Genomic DNA, 24,140 nt, shown 5'->3' with positions numbered 1-24,140 from the left:
GCAAAAATACATAAAAACTCATAATATCTTCATTAAAAATTTAAATATATGAAAAAACATAAAGTTAAACTAAATTTGTTTTACTGAAACGTCCCCGTCCCAGGACCCTGCGATTTAGATAATGACCTTGTTATTGGCCGGCGCTGGAATAAAAATTTATAAATTAGAAATAAGCCTACTATCCTATATTATGAAGAACTTAAGACCCCAAAATTATATATTAAATAGAATCGACTATCTTTTTATTACTTTTGAAATTTATCTGCTAAAATTTCAGATTCCACATATGTCTAAAATTTCATGTATATAAAAATTATGCTAGTATATAAAATTTATGCTAAAATTTCAGATTCCACATACCAAAGGGACTTGGCCCCTGTCACTCTTCCAGCCCTACTGTCTTCAATGGATTTAAATAAATTTGCTGGTTTTCCCATCTAGCTGAGGATTTGCAGTATAATGTTAATACGAAAAAAAAAATTAAAATCTTTCTTTGGGGAATTCCTAACAGATTCTGACTCAGACACTCATAATAAGAAATATGACTAGTATGTAGTTTAGAACTAAATAAAAAATGAAAACATTTTTCAAATGGTTAATCTGAAATATACCTTTCGTACTCAAATTATTTGCAAATCATATTGAATTTGTGTACAGAATAGAATCAACATCAGTAACAGACAGTATATTAAAAATTCTTGGCTTGCACAGAAATGTTCTGTATTTGAAAAACGTTTTTAAATTTGTTCTTATCTGAAGTTCTTAAACAGACAACTGAAATTTCAAAATTAATTTATTTTTGGTAAGTATACGACACATGAAGAAACATTAAATTTCCTGATATTTAATTATTACAAATAAAAATTGCAAGTAAATGATTACAAATTATTTATAATTACATTATTTAAACATGTACACAACAAAACCATGCTCTAAGAAACAAGAGTTAACTTCAACTTGGAAATTAAGACAAAGAACTGATGTCTAATAAAAGCTCCAAAAATAAAGTCTAATAAAAATTCTAATAACCAAGTTAATTGAAATATTAAAAGAATAGTTAAATTATGAATTAAAAAACATTCAAAATCTTAACTGAAAATGATTAACAGTTCTCTTTATAATATACACGATGATGTACAAAACTTACAGGCTTCGGACGTCGTGGACGGAGCCGGCGGCGCTGCCTTCGGCTTCTCGTCGTTGATGAGGAGTCCTTTAAAAATAGTATATAGTATATAAATATACAAATAGTATATAAATAGAAACTTTCAATAGTTACAACACATATTGCAAATATTTTATATTTGCAATTACATATAAAAAATCTTAAATAGCTGTATGCATTTTGCAGCTGAGGATGGTGGTTCGGTAAAACCATCGAAACTAGTCCTGTGAAAATTTTGTAAATATAACGCTGATTTTTGTTGTTTGACTTCTGAATTAGCTATATGCCGGTTTATATAAAATATTAACATCAAGTTAAACTAAAAACAAAATGAATTACAAAAACATTATCAGCTGCTACAAATGTATCCGAGTTTTTTAATAAACTTTGTGCGCATTTTTCATGAGCTATGTCTCTTCGATTTTGAAAGGAAAATGAAAACTGGAGCTTTAATGAATGGAACATGACTCTTGATATTATTTTGTTATTCTGTATTAATTAAGCATTCAAATAGTTTTACAGATCTGTAATTCTATATGCTTAAAATTGAAAGACATTGTGTTAAAGAAGTACCAGATATATATATATCTACGAGATCAGTGCAGCAATAATGTGCCGCTAAGATATTACATAAAAAAAACCTACAAAGATCTTCTTAGTAACAATAAATAATCAAGAAAATACCTTTCATGTCTTTTGTGTTTAATCTTTCTACTCTTTAGATGTTATAGCTGTAGAGGATGAGAAAGGCAGTTGCACAAACGATGCATTATGTCAGTGTTCGTGTTTAATCTTTCTACTCTTTAGATGTTATAGCTGTAGAGGATGAGAAAGGCAGTTGCACAAACGATGCATTATGTCGGTCATTACTTAAAGTCTCAGATGAGGCTTAAACTCCGTTAGGATACAGAATAAAGTAAATCATTTTCCAAGCTGCTCACAGCTTTACAACAGCGTAAGATATTTTAAGATCTTTGAACTGACTTTCTCACACAGCTTTATAGGAAAATCTTCGGCTATTATTTTATGTTTCTTTACTGCTTCATTTCGATATACTATGAAGAACTTATCCATACACACCTCAAAATTATCTTCTATTAAAAAAAAGAAAAAGAAGATTTCTTGCAATAACCATAAAGGACATTATTTTACATTATTTAAACATTAACATAAATAATGCTCTCAAAAAGCAAGACTTAACTTCAACTGGCAAGTTAAAACTGAGGACCGATGTCTAATAAAAGCTCCTACACTAAGTTGACTACTGATAAAAAAGCTAATAACCAAGTTACATAAAATTTTACATTCATACTCTTAATTGAGAGATACTTATTCTCATTATAATATATATGAAGTATAATATACAAAACTTACTTTGGGTGGTGGGGGTGGAGGTGATTTCACACTCTGTAAAAGTAACAAATATATTTAAACTTTCAATAGTTAACGCACATATTCAAATAGTTCTTAAATTTACAATCAGATGTCAAACATTTACAGCAGTGGTTCTCAACCTTTTACCTAATTGTGCCATCTAAACAAAAATTGAAAACCTTTAGTATCACCACTACAAAGTATTACTAAATTTGTTTGGAATGCCTTCATTTATTATCGTGTCTGCACCCATGTTATGACTGGATACCAGAAAGCCAGGAAAGTCTCTGCTTTCCATCCTGGCATCAACCAAAGACAAAACAAATGCATATTCTTTCTCTAAAGATGTTTATCAACAAATGATATTGACTGAAGGGAAAAAGGGAATGTTAAAAAATATATATTTTAAAGTAAGAAATGCTTTAGTTTTTGGGGAGCAGACATTGTGTGGGTCACTTTTTTTAACATAAATTATATCTGTAAAGTTGGGGTGCGAGTATTACACGAGCGTATACGGTAAATTTTCTTTAAAATTTGAAAAGAGAAACTGCTTAGATAGTATTATGATGTTCAAAGAACCACTGATGATATTCCTGTTTTATAAAAATAGAAACTTTTGCGAGTTTTAAATCTCCATACTAAAAAGAATAATAAATCTGCTAGGAATTTCCTAAACACAATACTCAAGAAAAATACTAAATTCCACTGTTAAAAATACTGCTGTAACAATGAAAATATATTTTGAATGTTTAAAATAAAAATAAATCAAAATTCATGAATTTTTTTTAAAGACATGCTTTAGAGAAATGTTGAGGGGGGAAATTGTTCTTACCTCTTCTGGCCCCCAGAGACTTGCCCTAACTTTAAAAAAAAAAAAAAAAAAAAAAAAAAAAAAAAAGAGAGAGAGAGAGAGAATTGAATTGTATGTATACAGTGCATGAATAACAAAAATGCATATTCAATAAAAAATTAACATTAACATAGAATCTAACAATGAAATGGATTTGGGGGAAAAACACTTCATTTAAAAAGTAAATAAATAAATAAAAACCAAAATTGTAAACAAATCAAAGGGTAAATTTATTTTAAATTAACAGTACTTCCTCTGTATCATCAGTTCACTCTTACTTTGACACAGATTTTTCTCCTAATTCCATTCATTTCCATTTCAAACAGAAATGGTATTGAGAGACCTTCCCTTTAATAATATCTGTTGTTACTGCATTTTTAGAATATTTATAACAAAACAATACGAAAAGCATAATATAAAGGAGAAAATCAGCATTTAGTCCTTATTTCTTAAAATGCATCTAATTAATAGTTGACTATTTGGCAATGAAATCTATCGACCTTTTAATTTCTTCCAATATTGTCATCAAAATATTGTGGGGTACTTACGAGTTCGTAGATTTGGATTTCGAATAACAACATTTGATGAAGAATGGAAACACAATTTATTAGACAGTATTACTTAGGACAGCTCCAAAAACACGTTTACAGTCACTGAAAAACTACGACAAATAACGCTAAAACAATCAGCAACACAGACTTCAGGCTATAAAGGTGAAGAAAGCCTCACGGTGAAACACCGGAGAATGGCTCCCGACTCGGTTTGTTCTCGGAACTCTACGTACTATCGAGACTATCCGAGCTATGAATCGTGATGCACTCGATGCATCAACTCACAATACTCGGACTAGACACCTCGACGTTAGAATACATCAACTCGATAGACTACGAGACACTCCTACTTCGCATACCAGCAGGGTTATATAGCTTTTGGGTTGCCTTCAAGAACATTCATGTCAAACCGGTAAGAATTTGTTCTAGAATGTTCTCCGTCAGTCCACGGCATATTGCCAACATTGTCGGCATGTGGAAGATTTTGTGCCAAGGCAACTAACCTGCTTTCCCTTGCCACTTTCTGGCAACCCTAAATCCGCCTTGCCCTATCTTACTGCAGCTGAACATTTTGTAAGAATATTAAATATATTTTCAAACATTCATTTCAACAGTTATACCAAAGTTTTAACTGAAAGCAAGTTTTCTGCTTCAAATTAACCAAAAATTTAAAGAGCACAACAAAGTATTTTTATAACATTAATCCCAAAATGAAGTTTTACAACTTTCTTAATAGTATTCACAACTCACAGCACTGCTTCTTTATTACCATTCAAAAATCAGTTAAACGTGTTCATGCGTTATACCCAAAACCTATTATAAATAGGAATGTTTGAACTTATGTTATTTATTATTAAGTTTTCATGGCTTTATTTTTTCATATTTGGGATACCAACGTTAAATGAAAAAACAAAGCTTCATTATGCTACTGAATGAATAGCAGTTTTTGAAAGATTTTCTCCATGTTTAGATAATGCATATTTAAGTAACGGAAAATGCAAATGTTCGTGTGCCTGGTTTTTCGGGCGAAGGACTATGATATTCAAAATTGGATGACTCTAGGTTACTGAGAAACATGCATACATTCATGCATATTATTCATTATTTAATGTCTTTAACGCTTTGCGGCACAGTGTGTCCGGTGTGGACACACCTAAAAACTTCCTTCTGTATGCACAGAAAAATTGAATGAAAAAGGATTTATAGGTTACTCTGAACCTTCTTTATTTATAGTAGATGGCAGCTCAACACAAACCAGCCCATATATCTTAGCCATGTTTAGTTTTAAGACCCTCATTTTTCAAAGAGATCTTCCAATTTTTTTTTTTTTAGGGTATAAAAGGAATTGTTTGAAAATAAATTTCTGTTATTCTTTTGGCTGTATGGTAATCTCCTTATTCTACATTAGTTTTAATGTTTAACCTTGAAATCTGAAATAAAATCAAACGGTAAACCCTAGGTGTGCCTAGACCGAGCTCACCGATAATCTAGGACAACTGAGAGTCTGTATTCTTTGTTTCTCTGCATCTCATCGGTCAGTTCATAGACAACAATGTTCGTTTCAGAATTCTTTTTGAAACTCTATTCAATCAGTGTGCCTACTTTGGGCACACCCACAGAATTAAACGATAAGTGCTATCTTCACAACTCTCTAGGCCTAGACTGCCGATCTTTTATTTTTTTTAATCAAAACTCCAACTTTAAAAGGTAGCGTGCTGGAAAGGGTTAATGAATATGCCAAACTTCAAAACGCGCCAAAATTTCAAAAAAGTCACGTATATATTAGGAAATTTTGAATAAAAACTTTCATTTTTTGCAGGTATTCCAATTTTGTCTCAAAATATATTTATGCTAGAAGAATGCTATATATAAATCTAATACATGTCAAGTCGCACTTTTGAGACATGGAAAACATAAGTTAAATTTCGACCATCGGTCCAATAGAGCAGAAGATATAGAACTGTCCCCCCTCCCTTTTCGGGGGGGGGGGCAAGGTGTACATTAGTTAATATATAATAAAAAGCGATATTAAGAAAACCGAATAAAAATTCATGATTTCATTATATTTGAGTGCAATGAAATTCATAATGCAGTACAAAGTCCGAAATCCGGAATGGTCGGGACTTCAGCGATTCCGGATTTTTCTGGACAACAGATCATCAATTTAAATCTGGTAAGATGGCATGCAAAAATTATACAATTAAAAATATGAAATCATAATTTATGAAATAAAGAATAATTATGATCTAAAGAGTATCAAAATTTACAAAAAAAGCTCAATATTTATTTGTTTGCTTTATTAAACATTTCTTTCAATGTAAATTGTTTAAATTTATGTTTAATGGACATCAAAACATGCTTTGCTTTGTAGATCCTTTGGCAAATCCAGAATTGGAAACTCTTTTCGACATAATCGAAAGTTCAAGCTTAGTTTTTATAAAATTCCCGTAATAATAACAGTCTGCAAAAAATAATAAGCTGGATCAAATTAGAAGATCAGGGAGCAGTGCAGTCTGCTACATTAATTGAATGATTATCTTTATTAATTAGAATCAATAAAGATAATTTTAGCCTAGCTTAATAGCGTCCATTATAGATTATTGGCTATGTATCACAAGATTGGCAACGAAAGCCAAGTTGTTTCGCTAAATTTTGTCTAGCTCCTATTGCATATTGAATTAAGCCTGAATTGTATTAGTTTAGCTATTTACTACACCTATGTTTATTTCTTGCACATGTTTCAAACTAATCCGAGTCCTGAATAAATGTTAAGGCTTTATCTAGGGCTGGGGCTCGATACCACCTGGTACAGTCTCTATGGGTTCTAAATTCTGCTACAAAGCACTTTCCTAAGTTCTAAATTTTCACCATGCGTAAACTTTGGATCCCAGTGCCTTCCCTAAATCATAAAAACTTCTCATCCCTTAATTTTGCCCCTTGGTGCTTCCCCAAATTCCAAAAATTTAGTCTTCCCTAAATTCTGTCGATGCTTCTGGGCTTATGGTGAATAACACATCAGTTATTCTTAATTAAAATAGCACTAAATGTAATCTTTTGGCCTATGAGTTTCATTAATAAAATCTATTTTTAGCATATGAAAAGAAATTTTCATTGAATTTTTTCTCGTCAACATTTCTTAGAGCATTTAAAAATCTATAATCACTGCCAAGCATAATGTTAGCATAAACGTTTGCCGTACTCTTGTTATTATTCAATTATTAATACAAAAAAAAGTTTACACATCACAGCATGAGTTATTACTGAAACTGTCATTTATTGATAAACATGCAGTGATGAAAGCAAAATATAATAAATAATGACTCGCCAGGTCGGCATCAGGGATATAAAATAGGTGAATGTTTCAGTTTGAGATGTATGCCAAGCAGATACTCAGCTACGGAGCCAATTAATCAATCTCACAAATTTATGCTTACATGATTGTTTTTCCATAACGAGGTATTTTATTTATTGCCTAAGTGAAATTAAGAATCGGAATTTTTAAGTGAAAATCTCCACACCTTTTATTATGGAAGGAAAAATCAAATGCACATGTGTAAAGCATTAATAAATAATAATAATAATAATAATAAAATGTTTGTGGCTTTGAAATCTGGCTTTTAGATCATTCCGGATAACGGACGTCCAGATTTCGGACTTTGTACTGTAAATGATAAAAAAAGTTTCATTGTGCAACAATGAACATTAACAAGTGCAGGTTTTAATGTACAAAACTTAGTACCACGTATTGGTTTCAAAAACCATATGAAATAATCACAGTAATCTACCATTAAACTAAAATGTAGACTACATATTGTGGGGTTCTGTTTATTTTTACTAATACTTATTTTACATTGTGAACCTTTCCTGAATTCCCTTAGCTTTCCCCCACATTGCAAACAAAGTAGGGTGAACGAGAGTATTTAGGATAAAAGGTTAGACGGTGTTTTTGCTATTGTGAATGCATGTTTAACCTTCCAGCATGCGCACTATGCACAAAGTTTACAACAAATTCGGTTTTTAATGCATACTTCTCGCATATGGCGGCTGAGACGTCTGAATGTCATTCTTATTTCTCCTTTCAACCCTTCCCCACATCATGGAATACGCCAACAGGAAGTCATATGACATTTTTGTTTTATTACTGGGCTTTTGCGCTATGTGGCAGCTTCTTCTTAAAAGTTACGACATGCGCATGGTTGTGGCTGAAAATTAGGAAAGTATTTTTTTCTCAAATATTTTGTAATTTTGTTATTAATTGACGTGTATTATTTTAATTTGTATAAATTTGACTCTATAATTTTTATATCGGTTTTCACAGGGAAAAAAAAAAAAAAAAAAAGTGCAACCAGCTGATTTTGCTTGCATTCTTCAAGAATTATCTGATGAAGAAAAAGAAGACAAAGAAACCTTTGGATGCGAGAATAATAGCGATAGGTGTAAGGAAAATATAGAGATAAATAATATCAGCTGTAAATCTGAACATTATATTTCAGATGATGATAGTAATAATGATATAGAAAAATGGAAGGATGATGATATATTCCACGGGTGGCCAAAGTGCGGCTCGCGAGCCTGATATGGCACTTGCAGACAATTTGTGTGGCTCATGCATATAAAACATATGTATGAAATATGGTAAACAAACTTTTAGAAAATCTAGATGTGTCCAAAAAGAAGTAATTAATTAGTTTAGACTCTTTTTACAAAGTTATCAGGGATCTCTTTCTATTTAGAACCTCCTCCACTAATTCTATAATGATGTAAATATGAATTTGTGGCTTTTAGAAAATCTAGATGCGGCTCTCGAACATTCCTGAAATCAAACGTGCGGCTCTTACTGACATAAAGCTTGGCCAACCCTGATATATTCTATGTTAGGGAGGATAAATCTTCTAAGTGGCAAAATCAGAAGTAGACAAACTGCTCAAAGACAAACAAGATGAATATTGTGAGCGTTATCTGGTCTAAAACACTATGCCAAGGAGGTTGTAATATCTTGTTATTTAATAAATAAGTATAATTATTGTTGAAGTGGCAACGACATATTTGTATCAAACCATTACTCAGCAACGAGAGATATTGTTAAAAAAAGATTAGTATTCTGAAGATTTTACAGCTAGGAGTAGGATGAAAATTTTGCCACTTAAGAATTGTATAAAATTTGTCTAGCACCGTGAACTAGAAATAAAATTTATGTTCTACTAAGAAGATTGTCTGTTTTGTAAATTACTGCAAAATACATTACAGTCTTAATAAATTGGAGGTTCCACTGAGATACTGGAAATTAGGAGTGCAATTATCAATTTCGATGGTGCTGGTCTCCTAATCCCAGAAATTTACTGAATTTTTTAGAACAAGTTTGCTAATACCAATTGCCAAGTTTTTTTTTTATTTCAAGGAGAAATGGATGTAAGAAGTCTGCCGTTATAAAGCCAGATTTTAAGCGGATCATTCAAAGGTTATCTTCTGTGCTTCTGTAACTTACGTCTGAGCAAAAACTGTCAAAAATAGGATACTGCTGATCTCTGAAGATAAGATTAACTTTTGGTTTTCTTAAAAAAAGCTTTTATTGAATTTTAATACTTTATTTCAGAATTATAGTTTATCGTGTAAGATTTTGTTTAAAATAACTGACCCACAAATTATTCAGCTTAAATTTATAATTGATATTCGTGGTAAAGAAGTATTTTGAAATTATTATTTATGCTTTACTTTTATTTGTATTGAAATTTTATGTTGATAATTGATATGTGTAAGCCATCCCGGCATTTATATATATATATATATATATATATATAAACTGCTGAGTTTTTGAATTTGTTGCCAAGCAGGCGCGTGAAAATAGGTAGTAACGTCAAACTGACGTAGAGTGAATTGATTATACTGCAGAATTGGCAAAGTCTAAGTTCTCGCCATCCAGGCGTGTGGTAGATAGTAACGTCATCCCGACGTATTACAGATTGTATATTCTAAAAGTTGTATTGCCAAACTGGCAAAAATTGTTTTTGTTATTGCCAACCAGGCGTGGAGATAGATAGTAAAATCGTCAAACTGACGTTGGTAAAATTCCATTGTATTGCCGAACTGGCAAAGGTGTTTATATAGTTATAGCTAATGAGGCTTGTGAATAGTGAGTTAAAACGTCAACCCGACATAGTATTAAATTATTTTGTGCCAACCTGGCAAAGTTGTTTAAATAATTCTCTCCAATTGGTTAGTGTGAATTTCGTATTCGAGAAATTAAATCTCGCCAGAAATTATATATTTTTAATACAAGTACGAGCTTTTAGATTGAATTTCAAAAGGAAGCCTATTAAAAGTAACTTGTGTCAACATGTCATTCTTAGCTAGGAGTAAAAAACAGGATTTAAAAGCACTAGCAGAAGAGTTAGGTTTAACCGTGAAACCTGAATTTAAGATTGCTCAGTTGCATAAACTGATTACTGAAAGTCCCGATTATGATGAGGAGTTTACTTGAGAACTACTGGCTGCAATTAGAGGAGAAAGGGAACGAAAAGAAGAATGCGAAAGAGAAGAAAGAGAAAGAAGAGAAGAACACGAAAGAGAAGAAAGAGAAAAGGAACGCAAAAGGGAAGAAAGAGAAGAAAGAGAAAGAAGAGAAGAACGCGAAAGAGAAGAAAGAGAAAAGGAATGCAAAAGAGAAGAAAGAGAAAGGGAACGCGAAAGAGAAAAAAGAAAAGAAGAGCGAATTAGAGCCTTTGAGCTACAGAAACTTCAGCTGGAAGCAATGGCTGCCACAGCACAGCCGGCAGAAACTACGCAGTTACCTGAGCAGCCTTTAAAAATCAGAATTCACGATGTCATGCCACGTTTCAACCCTAAAGAAGATGAAATAAGTTTATTCCTGGTGTTATTTGAGCATCAAGCTAAAATAATGAATATACCTGCTGAAAATCAAGTGACTCAACTTATTTCATTACTGCCTCCTGACATTGTTCAGCTTATTGCTAGAGAACCAGAAGAGGAAGAGAAAAAGTATGAATATGTAAAAACTTTACTGTTACAACGATTTAAATTGACTGCAAAAAAATTTCGACAACTATTTAATAAACACCAAAAATCTACTGAAAGTACTTGGTATGATTTCTACTATGAATTAAAAAATTATTTAGAAGGATGGCTTAACAGATTAAACATTAAAACTTTTGAACAGCTAAAAGATCTCATGCTGGTTGATCAAATAAAAAAGCGTACTTCTCCTGATTTCAAAGAACATTTTATGGATCAATGGACAACCATCATTTCACCTACTGAAATGGTTAAGAAAATTTTGAAGATGTGAGAAAAACAATAAAACCGAAATTTTCTACCAATCAGACTGAGAAATTTAACAAAGGATCATTTAAACCGCGTTATGATAATTTTGTGAAAAAAATAAGAGCATCCACCTCATTTTAAGCATTCTGATAGATGGGATGATTCAAAATACAAGAAAGATCATCAGCAAAGGAATCAGTTCAAAAAAAAAAAAAAAAAAAAAAAAAACAAGAAAATTTATATGACAAAAGATATTGACCACGATGTTTCGAGTGTGGATCATATGAACATTTTAAGCCTCAGTGTCCTCGCTTAAAACCAAATGAAAAGGTAAATTGCGTATCTTCAAATGATGATTTGTTAGAGACATATACAATTAACGGTTTAGTGAATGAGTATGAAATGCCTATTCTTCGAGACACAGGAGCCACTGTTGATGTTATTTCTCGGAACTACATAGATAACGCAAAAATGACTGGAGAACATGTCTGGGTACAATATCTTTTAAATGACCATTTAGTGTGTCTACCGTTAGCGGAAGTTGAAATTAATTGCGAACTTGGTCATATAAAGACAAAGGCAGCTGTTGTTACAAATGATCCAGGCAGATATGTATTGGGTAACAAAATTGCCCAATTGTTCAAAAGTAAATCATTCTTAAATTTAGGAAAAATAAATGCGGTTTTGACACGATCTCAAGTAAAAGGATCTCCTGAAGATGATCGAAGCAGAGAAATTGAAATGGAGAAACTAGAAGAATTGACGTTTATTGACACTGACGAAGATATTTTACCGCAAGCTGATGAGGAAGACAAGGAAATTAAGAAAGTGATTAATGTTAATTCAAAGGAATTAATTGAATCTCAGCATCAAAGCAGAGATCTAGCGTCATTGCTTAACGAAGCTAAAAATGAAAATTCCAGCAAGACAAATGATTTCAAAGTAAAAGAAAACGGATTGTTGGTGAAAAGGAAAATAGATAAAAATGGAAATGAAAGGGAATTAATTGTTATTCCTGAAAAATATAGGGATCAAATAAAGTCATTATGTCATGATAGCACATCTGGACATTTAGGCGTTGTGAAAACTAAAGATAGATTAACAAGATACTTTTACTGGGCTAATTGCTATAAAGAAATAGAAGAGTATGTTAAAACTTGCGATACACGTCAAAGAGTGGGAAAATCTAATGATAAAGCCAAAGCACCTTTGACTTTAGTACCAATTATTGCAGAAGTATTTTCAAAAATTAACTTTGACGCATGCGGTCCTTTACCAATAACACCGAATGGCAATAGATATTTAATTACAGCTATTTGTTTAGCTTCAAAATATCCGGATGCTGTACCTGTTCCTAATATTGGCACAACGTCAGTAATTGAAGCCGTGTTACAAATATTTAGTAGAATGGGTTTCCTGAAAGAAATACAAACTGATCAAGGTACCTCCTTTATGAGCAATCTAGCCATAAAATTTGTAGAAAAATTTGGAATAAAAGAAACTAGAAGCTCAGTACACCATCCGCAGAGCAACCCTGTTGAAAGATTTCACCGAACAATCAAACAAATTTAAAAAGTTTTATGTATCAAAGCAGCCCCTGAGTGGGAGAAGCAAGTTCCCGCAGCTCTATTTGCTTTAAGAACAATAACGCACGAGAGTACGGGATTTACACCTGCAGAATTAGTATATGATCGAAATCTTAGAACACCTGTAACATTATTATATGAACAATGGATGAATCCTAAAGACAAAGGAAATAATGTTGTTGAAAACGTTTTTCAATTGATAAATTGGTTAAAAAGATGCAAAGAGCTGGCTACAGATAAAATGCTGGAAATGCAAACCAAAAGAAAGGTGTGGTACGATCGTAAAGCTATAAAAAGAGAATTCTCTGAAGGGGATTTAGTATTAGTTGTATCAACGAATAAACCAAACAGACTAGCAGTTGAATGGAAAGGTCCTGGGAAGGTTGAGAAGAAATTATCCGAAACTAATTATGTTGTGAGTTTCGAAGAAAAAAATGACTTTAACCAAGTCTACCATGTTAACATGCTAAAACCCTATCATAGATGAGCAGAATCGGTTAACCTTATGATTACAGAAGATCAGTCTGAAATTGATGATATGGAGGAAAATTTCCCAACAATTGACTCTGAACCAACATTGTTCGATTTTGAGGACATCAAAGAAAACAGCTCCTTAAGTGATAAGCTAAATGAACAACAGATTCAAGAATTGCATGATATGCTGCTGAAGTTTTAAAAAATCTTTTCTAATAAACCTGGAAAAACTCATTTAATAACGCATGATATTCAATTGACAGAAAACACCCCAATCCACTGTAAACCATACAGAATGTCTCCTAGACAAACGGATATATTAAAAACAGAAATTGATAAAATGCTTCAGCATAAAATAATTGAAATAGGAGATTCAGATTACACTTTTCCTATGATTTTAGTAGAAGTAGCAAGGAGGGATCCAAGACCTTGTATCGACTATAGAAAATTGAATAAATTGACTAAAACACAATTCTTCCCCTTGCCTTACATCGAACAACGAGTAGAAACGGTAGCAGGCGCAAAATATATAACTCTTTTGGATTTAACAAAGGGATACTGGCAAATACCTTTAACACCCAATGTTCAAAGATTAGCCACTTTTGTTACAAGTTTTGGCACATTTAGACCTCTACAGATGCCTTTCGGACTTAAAAATGCACCATTTTCATTTAGTAAAATGATGCCGAAATCCTTCACGGTTGTGAAAACTTTGCTGTTCCACATTTAGATGACGTGGCAATCTTTTCAAACACCTGGGAAGAACATCTAAGTCACCTGAAAGCCGTTTTGTCCAAAATAAAGGACGCTGGTTTAACTATTAAACCAATAAAATGTAAATTTGCTCAAGATAGAGTAAAATATCTAGGACATATTGTAGGTCGTGGTATAAGAATGCCAAGTGAAGTGAAAGTAAAAGCTATTCTTGATTTTCCAGTGCCATCCACAAAAAGTCAAGTCAGAGCATTTTTAGGATTAGCGGGATATTCTAATCATTACATTCCCATGTTCTCATCTATCGCAGCACCTTTAACAGAAACTTTGAAAGGAAACTTAAAGAAAGGGAAAATAAATTGGACAGAAGAGTGCACAAAAGCATTTGAAGAGCTAAAGCTCAAAGGCCTGTACTACATGCACCTGATTTCAATAAGGAGTTTATTTTGCAAACTGATGCGTCAAACTCTGGTATGGGTGTCATTTTAGCTCAAAAAGATGAACGAGACAATCAACATCCAGTATTATACCTCAGTAAGAAGTTTACAGAAACTGAAAAAAAAGTACTGCACCACAGAAAAGGAATGCGCCACCATAATATTTGCTGTAAAGAAACTTCAATGTTATTTAGACGGGCATACTAAATTCCTCATCATGACCGATCATAATCCCTTAGTTTGGCTCAAAAATAATGCGAGTCTAAATCCACGACTTATGAGATGGGCACTGGTACTACAACCCTACAATTACACGATCGTTCATCGAAGTGGTAAAAACCATAAAAATGTAGACGCATTAAGTCGTACTCCCTGGCCTGATTAAATAATTTGTTTCTCTATGTAGATAAAAAAAATATTTTGTTCCTTCCTCTCTTCCTTAGTGTATCTTATTATGTTACATCTTGTATTTCAATTCTGTATTGTGCTGATATTGTTGTTTTGAAAAAAAAAAAAAAAAAAAAAGTAAGGAGGGGGGAGAGGTTGTAATATCTTGTTATTTAATAAATAAGTATAATTATTGTTGAAGTGGCAACGACATATTTGTATCAAACCGTTACTCAACAACGAGAGATATTGTTAAAAAAAGATTAGTATTCTGAAGAAGGAGTAGGATGAAAATTTTGCCACTTAAGAATTGTATAAAATTTGTCTATCACTGTGAACTAGAAATAAAATTTATGTTCTATTAAGAAGATTGTCTGTTTTGTAAATTACTGCAAAATACATTACAATGTAAAGGATGAAATAGAAACATTTTTTAAAATAGTTGATATAAATATGCTTGATGAAATTTTAGAATGTACAAATAAATATATAAGTTTGCTAAAAGATAAAATACTCGAAAGACAGAGATTGTTACATATGATGGAAATAAAAAAAGGATACCATGTAAATGCGAAAGAATTGTTCTCAAGTGATGGCACTGGAATTGAAATAGCTAACTGAGATGTACTACAAGAGATTTATTCTTTCTGAGAAGTTATCTTCGATCCGACGATAAATCAACAGGACAGACGAATATTAAAACTAGCTTGGATTTTAAAATACAGTTATTAAATAATACCTTTTAAAATTTCTATAGTAAAATACATCATTGCTTTTCCACCTGACTAATATAAGTGTTTAAAAAGAATTTACTATCATTTAAATGTGACATCATTTGTATTCTGCAATAATAAGGTTAATATTTTATGTTTTAACAAACTTATTACCAATATTCACTCATTTCTGTCCTTTTTCGTGTCAAAAATGGTATAATAACAGATGTCATAAAAAATATGGCACACACGTGCTCATGTAAAATTGCCAAGTGCATGTGCTGGAAGGTTAATGGTTTCTACCTGTAGTTAAACTTAAAAGTGGCTACGCATTCTTGCGGTTGAGTTAGTATTCTGCCTGTGTAGATTTCTGAGTCTACCTGTTAGCTTAAATTGAATCGTGTAATCTGGCACTTCTCTTTACTTTAAATTTATTGTTACTTCCTGTTTTAAGTTCTCACTGCAAGTGGCCAATATTTCTTGTAATCACGCAATTCCGAGCCAAATGTTAAATATTTTGTGAACAATAAATGGGTCTTTTATACCCTTCCCTGGTTGTGTTCATCTTCAATCACGTGAGAGAATTCGCAGGTAACAACATTTGGGTAGATCTAGTCACATTTTAAGACTTCAGCACTACTACTAAATATCCGTAATCCACAATAATTGCATTTTGATTGTTTAATATTTAAAAAAAAAAAAAAAAAAAAAGATAGATTTTTATTAATTGCCAACTACAGTTCTATTGCTTTTCTTTTGGTATTTATACTTCCAAACACTACATAATTCAAGTTTTATAAATATTACAGTCATATATGTTATTTGTTAGATCATTATCTCATTTTAAATAAGAATGTTGGAACTTAGGTTTTTCCACTATGAAATGCAAATAAATTAAGCACTTAGTTAAATACTGATTATAATCATTGCTATCTTTAGAACCAGTTATAGCAGTTTCGTGCTATGTCTTCTAAGTGTCGAGGTACACGAAGGTCACGAGAGAGCCCAAGGACCACTCTCATCTCGTGTCTGTCTCCGATGCAAGCACTGTGATAAGCCAACATTACGAAAATGGGCCTTTTAACCTTATATGAAATTTTCCCGTGGAGGTATTGAGAGGATTTTATTTTTATTGCTGACAATGAAGACACATCAAATGAACCATGATTTCCTAGAGGAAGAAAATGCTTGGTGTATTGAGAATACGAAAAAGCACACTAGGGCTATCTGCCTAAGGCGAGGGATAACTTCATTGAGGACTTTCTAAGGGAAACTGGCTCTTATACATGCTAAACATCGGGGAAAACCCCGAAAACGCCCATGCAGCCAGACCGTTTGCGGGATTTGAACCTCGGACCGAACTACCAAAGTTCAGCGATTTTTAACGCTCGGCTGCCGGTGGGCCTAGAAAATATTTGCTATGGCTAGTGATGGCACTGTAATACAGAACATGTTAGAGATATTCAGAATATACGTTTAGTAAGACTCGCTTCATGACATCAACATTCTCTCAAGACCCTTAAGGTATCAAAATCGTCACTTTCAGAACAATGGAATTTGATTGGAAATATGAAATGTCATTGTTTCAGTCATTTTTAGTTTTATTTTCACGGAATAAAGCATTTACTGCCATTGTTTATTTTCTTATATTATGATTAACTTTTTCATACTATCTGTGGGATTTGACATTACATGTAATTTGTATTTTATAAGTAATTTCACTTACTTTTATTAACTCCATGTTTCTTGGCCATTAATAATTATTAATTTGGAAGTGGAAACAAGAGAGCTTATTTTACACAAACTTTTATAACCATTACAATATTAACAAAAGTCGAACAGAAAATACTGCACTAACCATTGAGTTAAAAACAGATGGAAATGACACTAAATATATATGTGGGTTCTTTAGTTTCGAAATCACAATTCATATTCAAACAAAACACATTTAATAAAACATTAATACATCTATAATATAGTTCATCTATTAATACAAAATATATAACATCGTTTATCTATTACCACGATATCTATAACATCTTATATCTATTAACATGGCAGCTATAACGTCTTACATCTCTTAATACCCCATCTATATCATCTTGCATATCCTCTCATAAAACAAAGGGGCGAGAGTTCTATCAATTTCACTCGTGCAGTCAACAGCTAAAATTTAGACAGCGCACGAGGAAAAATAATAAGCTATGGATTTAAAATCCCACATATATAAAACATTAAACTACTGTATATGCTAAAAAAAAAAAAAAAAAAATGCTATCAATTACCTGAGTTAAGAACAACTTCCGCAGAAGCCTTCACTGCTGTCACACTTTTTAGTGCCTGTCACAATTAGAATGCTGTATAAATTATTTTTGCATTGAAATAAAAACAGTTTAAGAGCAGTTTATTGCACTTCGTATAATCTCTAACATAAATATTCTTCTCTTTATCACAGTTCACACCAGTGTGCTTTTATGAGAAATCTGCACTTGTATTGATGTTTGCTTACCGGAAAAAATTCTCTCTTACACCAGAGCTTCTGTACAGCTTTACACAATGCAAGTAACAGCCTATGGGCCACAAAAGTGGAAACATGTATAGTATAGATGCTGGTCAAGAGAAGAGAGTCTTTAAGTGCTTGATGTTCTGAGCAGAGCAAGCTACTCTATGCTGTTTTCAAGCTCTTTTTATGGCTGTGCTATCTCAGTGTTCTCAGTCTCCCGTGGATTAAACCGAATGAGTGTGCAGTTAATTTTGTGCTGTGTGTGCTAATTTTCAGCTGTGACTTTGGTTATTAACATATGTGATGGAGGAGAATGAATTCCCTCCGCTCAACAAAATGGATGCTGCTGCTGCTGTTCGTAATCACGTGGTAGGGCTACCTGATGAAATACATAAATATGCAAATGCATTGCTTGATGATAACTGGATTGAATTACTAAATGAAATACTCAATCTTTAAATGATTATGTCACTGTTGCTCAACAAATTAGCATACTACAAAATGCCATTAGTCAGAGGAATTGGGATATTGATGAGATACTGGCTAGTGCTAAGACTGAAGATGAAAAACAAACGAAACTTAGTTGTTTTCATAAGAAAAAGGAATCCCCAAGGACTCGTACAACTGTTCAAAGGTAAGCATGAATCTTTTGGTGTGCTCAATTCTGAGGAATTTTTTTTTTACTAATATTGCTAATAATGTTATTTCTCTATGTGCTAAAAGTGCTAAATCAGATAAATGCAATGTTAAAACTGATGTAAATTGTGTATCTAATACTCATTGTGTTGGGAATGTTGAGAACCCTGAGCCAAAAAGGCCTTCCAAAAAATCTAAGCGCAGTGGTAATGACATACAAGAAGCTGATTTGTCAAAGATGCTGATTTGTCAATCTGCCCAGGTCTCTTGAAATGATCTTGCACTATCAATGTTGAATTTTTCCTTTTATGCTAGATTCATTTGCGAGGGTTTCAAGACATGGAGTAGAGAAAAGCACAAAATTTTAAAATGATGCATTAAATATAAATTGATCATATACTAAAATGAGGCAACATTATTAACCAATAGCAAGGAATTGGATTTTCACGAATCAACAATCTATGGCTACCAAATGGGAACAGAGGATAGCAGTAACCATTAACCCAGACATCTCTTTGCTAAACTTCTAACTTTAGACCTCATGTGCTCCTTTTCGGCTTTATCGGGCTTATTCTGGCTCATCGCATGTGAATAAGCTTGGCTTCTCTACTAAGCTTTCGTGTTTTGTTATATTATCAGATCGCATGTTTTTCCGTTATATTTGTGTATTCTGTTTATATATTACACTAGAATTATTCATAACAGGATGCTGAGATGTGAAAAGTGGAATCTATTTAACAATGAAAGTATTAAAACTCACTGGCAGTCTGCAATAAATTTGAATTCATTTAGCAAACATTAGCTGCTTCAACTTTGGCATATTCTTTGCTGTGTAACGAGTAATATGACTGGCCCAAACAATTGAAATGTCATAAATTGGGTCAATAGATATGTATATCATTTCTGTGGCGATAAATGAAAAGCTTATATATAGGCTTCGGCCCTGTGTCAGTGGCATTATGCGATCAGTTAGTAAGTGAAACGTTCAAGACTAAATACTTATTTAAACTAACTAAACAAACTAAAATACTCATTTAAATTACATAGTATCATTTTATTGTGGTTATTGATTAAGGAAGTAATATTTTAGTCGCATGCCGGCTGATGAGGTTCTGCATGCTGACTGTGGCACGCATGCTACAGGTTCGCCATCACTGGTCTATAGACATAGCCCAGGTAGAAAAGCAAAACTTTTTATAGGAAATTAGATGAATATTCATTTAGACTGACATGAGAAATATTATGTATTTTCTGTACATTTAAAAAGTGAAAAAATATGTTATATAATTGTACAAAAATATTTAATGTTCCAATCTGATTAATTTTAATAAAATTCAAAATGAAGTATATTGACAAAAAAGAAAACTTTTCTACAGCAGTTGTCTCAAACTGGTGACCTGCAGGCTGCATGTAGAAGCAGTTTCACACGGCTTGCAGAAGTATTTCCAGCAATTTAATTACCATTACTTTGAAGACAAAGTTCAATATTTAAATTTTTCAGCGTGCAGTTTTACATTATTTTACTTATCATTAAAAATAAGTACAAGAATCGGAAAAAAATTCACAATGGAACTAATTTATTTTTAGCTTATGTAAGTTAATCACTGATTCAACATACTACAATTATTTGGAATAAGAAAGATGTTTGTGTTTGTTTGATGCTATGTTTGAGGCCACTGCTCTCAGATGACAACATCAACAAAAAATCAAATGGATAATATTTAGAAAAGTTTCATGAAAATTATACATACTCCTTTTATCTGTTTTTGGAGGGCTTGGTCCCAGTAAGCTTAAAAAAAAAAAAAAAAAAAAAAAAAAAAAATTATTATTTGACGTTTTAAAGGAAGATGTACTGATTTTGAGCGAAAAAAAAGCTCTTTTTGCTACTGAAATTATTTGTTTATTTGTATACATATATTTTCAGGCAAGAGCAATTGGTGACATAATAAAATTCAAAGCTGCAGAAACAACAATAAACACTCTTTTCTTTAAAGGAATGACAACTGCTGCGTTAAAGAATTAGTTATCAATATGATTTTAAGTTTTATTTTTGGGAGACTAACTGAAAAATATATCATTATATTAATATTACTGCGACTTAAAACCAATTACAAACATCTTAAATTTTTTTTTTTTGGGGGGGGGGGGTAGAGAAACAAGCCTAATATTGTGGAAAGCCAGATAACAGCTGTTTTCTATGTTAGAAGTATATACCTTACATTATGTAAAATTCTGATAAATAGAAACACAATTTTGATAGCAAATTCTAATCTCTAAAGCAGTGGTTCCCAATCTATGTTATGTACTTCCCAGAGGCTCCTTAATCAATCCAGGAAAATAATGCTCGGCTGTTCCTCGGAATCACACCATACCAGAAATTTCTCGCTCCGATACTCAGGCCTTCCGGAATTCCCAAAATCTGCTTGAAGCTTCTCAAAACTTAGTCTCAAATAAATAGATTTTTGCTGTGAGTTTTGCTGCCTGTGCTTAAATAAATACTGTATATTCTTGTGAATGTTATAAATATGGTGTATCCACCACTATCTGTTAAAAAATTTACTTTTTATTATTGCAGCCTATGGAGTATAAAATCAGGAGGGGTACAAAATAAGAATGCATGTGAAGAACACCTCTGACATAGAACATCTTTATTAATAGGAGGATGGATCCCTCTTTTTGACACACTGTATGCAACATAGAGCAGAAGCATTTGATGGAATATCAAGCCCTCTTGTGAAGCAGTACCTAATTTCGAAAGCATAACTGTAGGCAAATTTCAAGCACAAAGCTTGAACACCCAATAGCCTCTCAAATCTTTATTAAATGCTCATGCCAGAGGATGAAGGAGGGCAGATACAATATTCTATTTCATAATTATATACTTCAAAGGCCTGCTTGAAAAACCAAACCTAAAAAAGGGGACAGTGATCTTGCTACGTAGTTGATCTTCAGAGAATAACGTATAAAGGAAAGCATGGATGTGATCGGTCTGGATATTTTGAATTTCCCGTGTAAAATGACAGGTGGGCAAAACTGCAGTGGAAATCATACATAGAAGCCATCACTTTCATAACTCATAGTCAGCAAGACATAAATGATTTTCTGGGCATTCTCAAAACATAAATGCTAAATGGAATAGAAAATAGAAGATTTGGAAGGTAAAGAAGCTGCATGATTTTAACTGCACCACCCCCCCCCCAAAAAAAAAAAATCTGCTTATTCTTTACAAATTGGTGTTTAATAATAATCTAGAAATGATTAATTTGAAGAAAATGAATTAATGAAGCTGTTAATTTTAAATCTCAAAAACAACTGACAGCTGATGCTGCATCAGATGGTGAGATATCTCCAGATATTGCAACCAAAATTACAGTTTTATAAAATTTACATGTATTTATATACTTACTTAAAATAGGATTCTCTCTTTGAGGATGTTTTAAAACAGGTTTTGGATACGGATATCCATGAAATACACACGTAATCAAAACTAAAGATTCTCCAGTAGCTGCTAAGTTTAGAAGCCTTAGTGCCTTATAAATTCGCTGCTCCAAAACCAGATTTCACTTTAGTACAAAAAGGCATTTTAGTCCTTCTAAAAGCTGCTGGAGTAGCTCTCAGCATATGGTAAAACAAATCGGATGGGTCTTTGGTGACCTTGCGACAACTACCATTAAATTAAATTCTGTCACTATTCCAGACAACTATCCAATTAGGCATCAATATGATTTTACGCTCAAATTTAAACAATAAAGAAAATTTTCTGGCTTTATGCCTCAAGCGTATGACCAGATGCCAATGAATAAAGACGGCATACCCAAACTGGCAATAGTTATTTTAACTCCATGGCATTTGCTTTAGGTAATGCTGCGCAAACTATGCAAATTTTGTCAGATTTCAGTTACTATTTTCTATATATATGTATAGGATATTTTGACTGCTTCCTCATCTCTCAACGAATATGTCATTCATAAAGAGTTTTTCAAGAGATTAAAAAAGCCTAATTTGACTAGCAACCTTCCTAAATGCGCATTTGCTTCAGAACGTGCTGGCTGTATGGTCGATTTCGTGGTTTTCCCCATGTGTAATGGTATACGAGCCAGTTTCCCTTAGAAAGTCTTCCATGAAGGCATTCCTCCCTTTTGGCAGATAGCCCCTGTGTGATTTGCCATAATTAAATAATTCAATCCAATCCAAAAAATTTTTAAATATGTACAAAGTTTTTAAAGAATTTCATTCTAATCCTTAATACTGATTCAATTCAGAATCTGCCAATAAATCCAGAAATTCTTTTTCAGTCATTAGTGAATCATCATAAATTTCATCTCACGATTTATCACAGCATTATCTTTACTTTGATAGACTACATCATATCTTCTCATATGGGTAACGTTTTTTGGTTGAAAATAATCAGGGGGGGAAGGCAACTTATTGCTGAAATGCCTTTATAATATACTTCAAACTTCTCTTTTTAAATAGTAGATGGCAGCATATCACAAGGAGACCCAGAATTTTCATTTATGATGTGTTATTAAAATCCACTTATTTTCTATATTTTTTGGCAACACAAAAAAAAAAAAAAAAAAAAAAAAAAAAAAAAAAAAATTGTTTGAAAAAAAATTCTGTATAATTTTGATGGCTGTACTCTATATCACTTGTTATATATTTTTTTACATTTTTCATACAAAAAGCATGTGCAGAATCATTAAATATAATGGGGTGTTCCATTAGTGGCAACACTGCGCCTTTAGCGATCTCATGCTATTACGCATCAGAACATCCATCTTAGGAGAAAACATCTGTTGTATATGTTTTCTATTTACATTGTTTTGGGGGGAAATTTTGTGAGTAGTTTTCAGGTGGGAATTTTATCAGCAGCTTGAGTCATCTTTACTTAGGGAAGCTGCACGAATTATTTTGCTATCGCTTTTTAGTCTCATTCCCGTTTATTTATAATAATTGTGTAGATATTTTTTGTGTGTGTATAATTTTTAGCTTATTTTTTTATTGTTAATATTAATTGCAGTTAATTTTTTTTTATTATTAATTTTCCATAAATGGCAGGAAAACTCTTTCCGAAGAGGAAAGAATTTCTTTTTCTCTTTCTTTTTACTTGGAATTCTAAACATATTGTTGCACGGAACAGAAGCCACACAAAACAAGTTTATTGTTCAAAACCTGCAAAGTTGGTTTTGTACTTTTATCAAAAAGATGCGACATGTTTTGAAAATTTCATGAAGCTACGAAATCGAAAAATGTGTAAATATTTTTGCATATACATATATTTATGTATATGCAAAAATATTTACACATTTTTCGTGAATATACATATATTTATCTCATTTATCCATATATATTCAAGAAAGTTGTGTATATCCAGAAAACCATGTATACAGCTATAATACAGTGTTTTTTTTTTTTTATTACTATACATAAGCTTCTACTAATTTCCGTGCTTCACTGCAATTCTCGCTT

At 32.3% G+C, this 24,140-nt stretch overlaps 1 protein-coding gene across 1 annotated transcript in view; it reads right to left on the bottom strand.

Moving 5' to 3' along the window:
* The window catches only part of LOC146995585 (uncharacterized), a 518,442-nt gene that overhangs the window by 5,689 nt on the left and 488,613 nt on the right, over window positions 1-24,140 (bottom strand). Inside the window, exons 19-23 of the mRNA XM_085823152.1 lie at window positions 20,420-20,457; window positions 17,815-17,869; window positions 3,372-3,400; window positions 2,540-2,572; window positions 1,148-1,213 (exon numbers count right to left, since the gene is read on the bottom strand). Coding sequence (XP_085679278.1) covers window positions 1,148-1,213; window positions 2,540-2,572; window positions 3,372-3,400; window positions 17,815-17,869; window positions 20,420-20,457 — 221 coding nt within the window. The remainder of the gene's footprint in view (window positions 1-1,147; window positions 1,214-2,539; window positions 2,573-3,371; window positions 3,401-17,814; window positions 17,870-20,419; window positions 20,458-24,140) is intronic.

The sequence above is a fragment of the Stegodyphus dumicola genome, chromosome 9 (assembly GCF_044657685.1).
Source record: "Stegodyphus dumicola isolate Sdum_Otavi_A_Nest chromosome 9, ASM4465768v1".
NCBI lineage: Eukaryota > Metazoa > Arthropoda > Arachnida > Araneae > Eresidae > Stegodyphus > Stegodyphus dumicola.
This window is presented reverse-complemented; position numbering and strand designations above follow the sequence as displayed.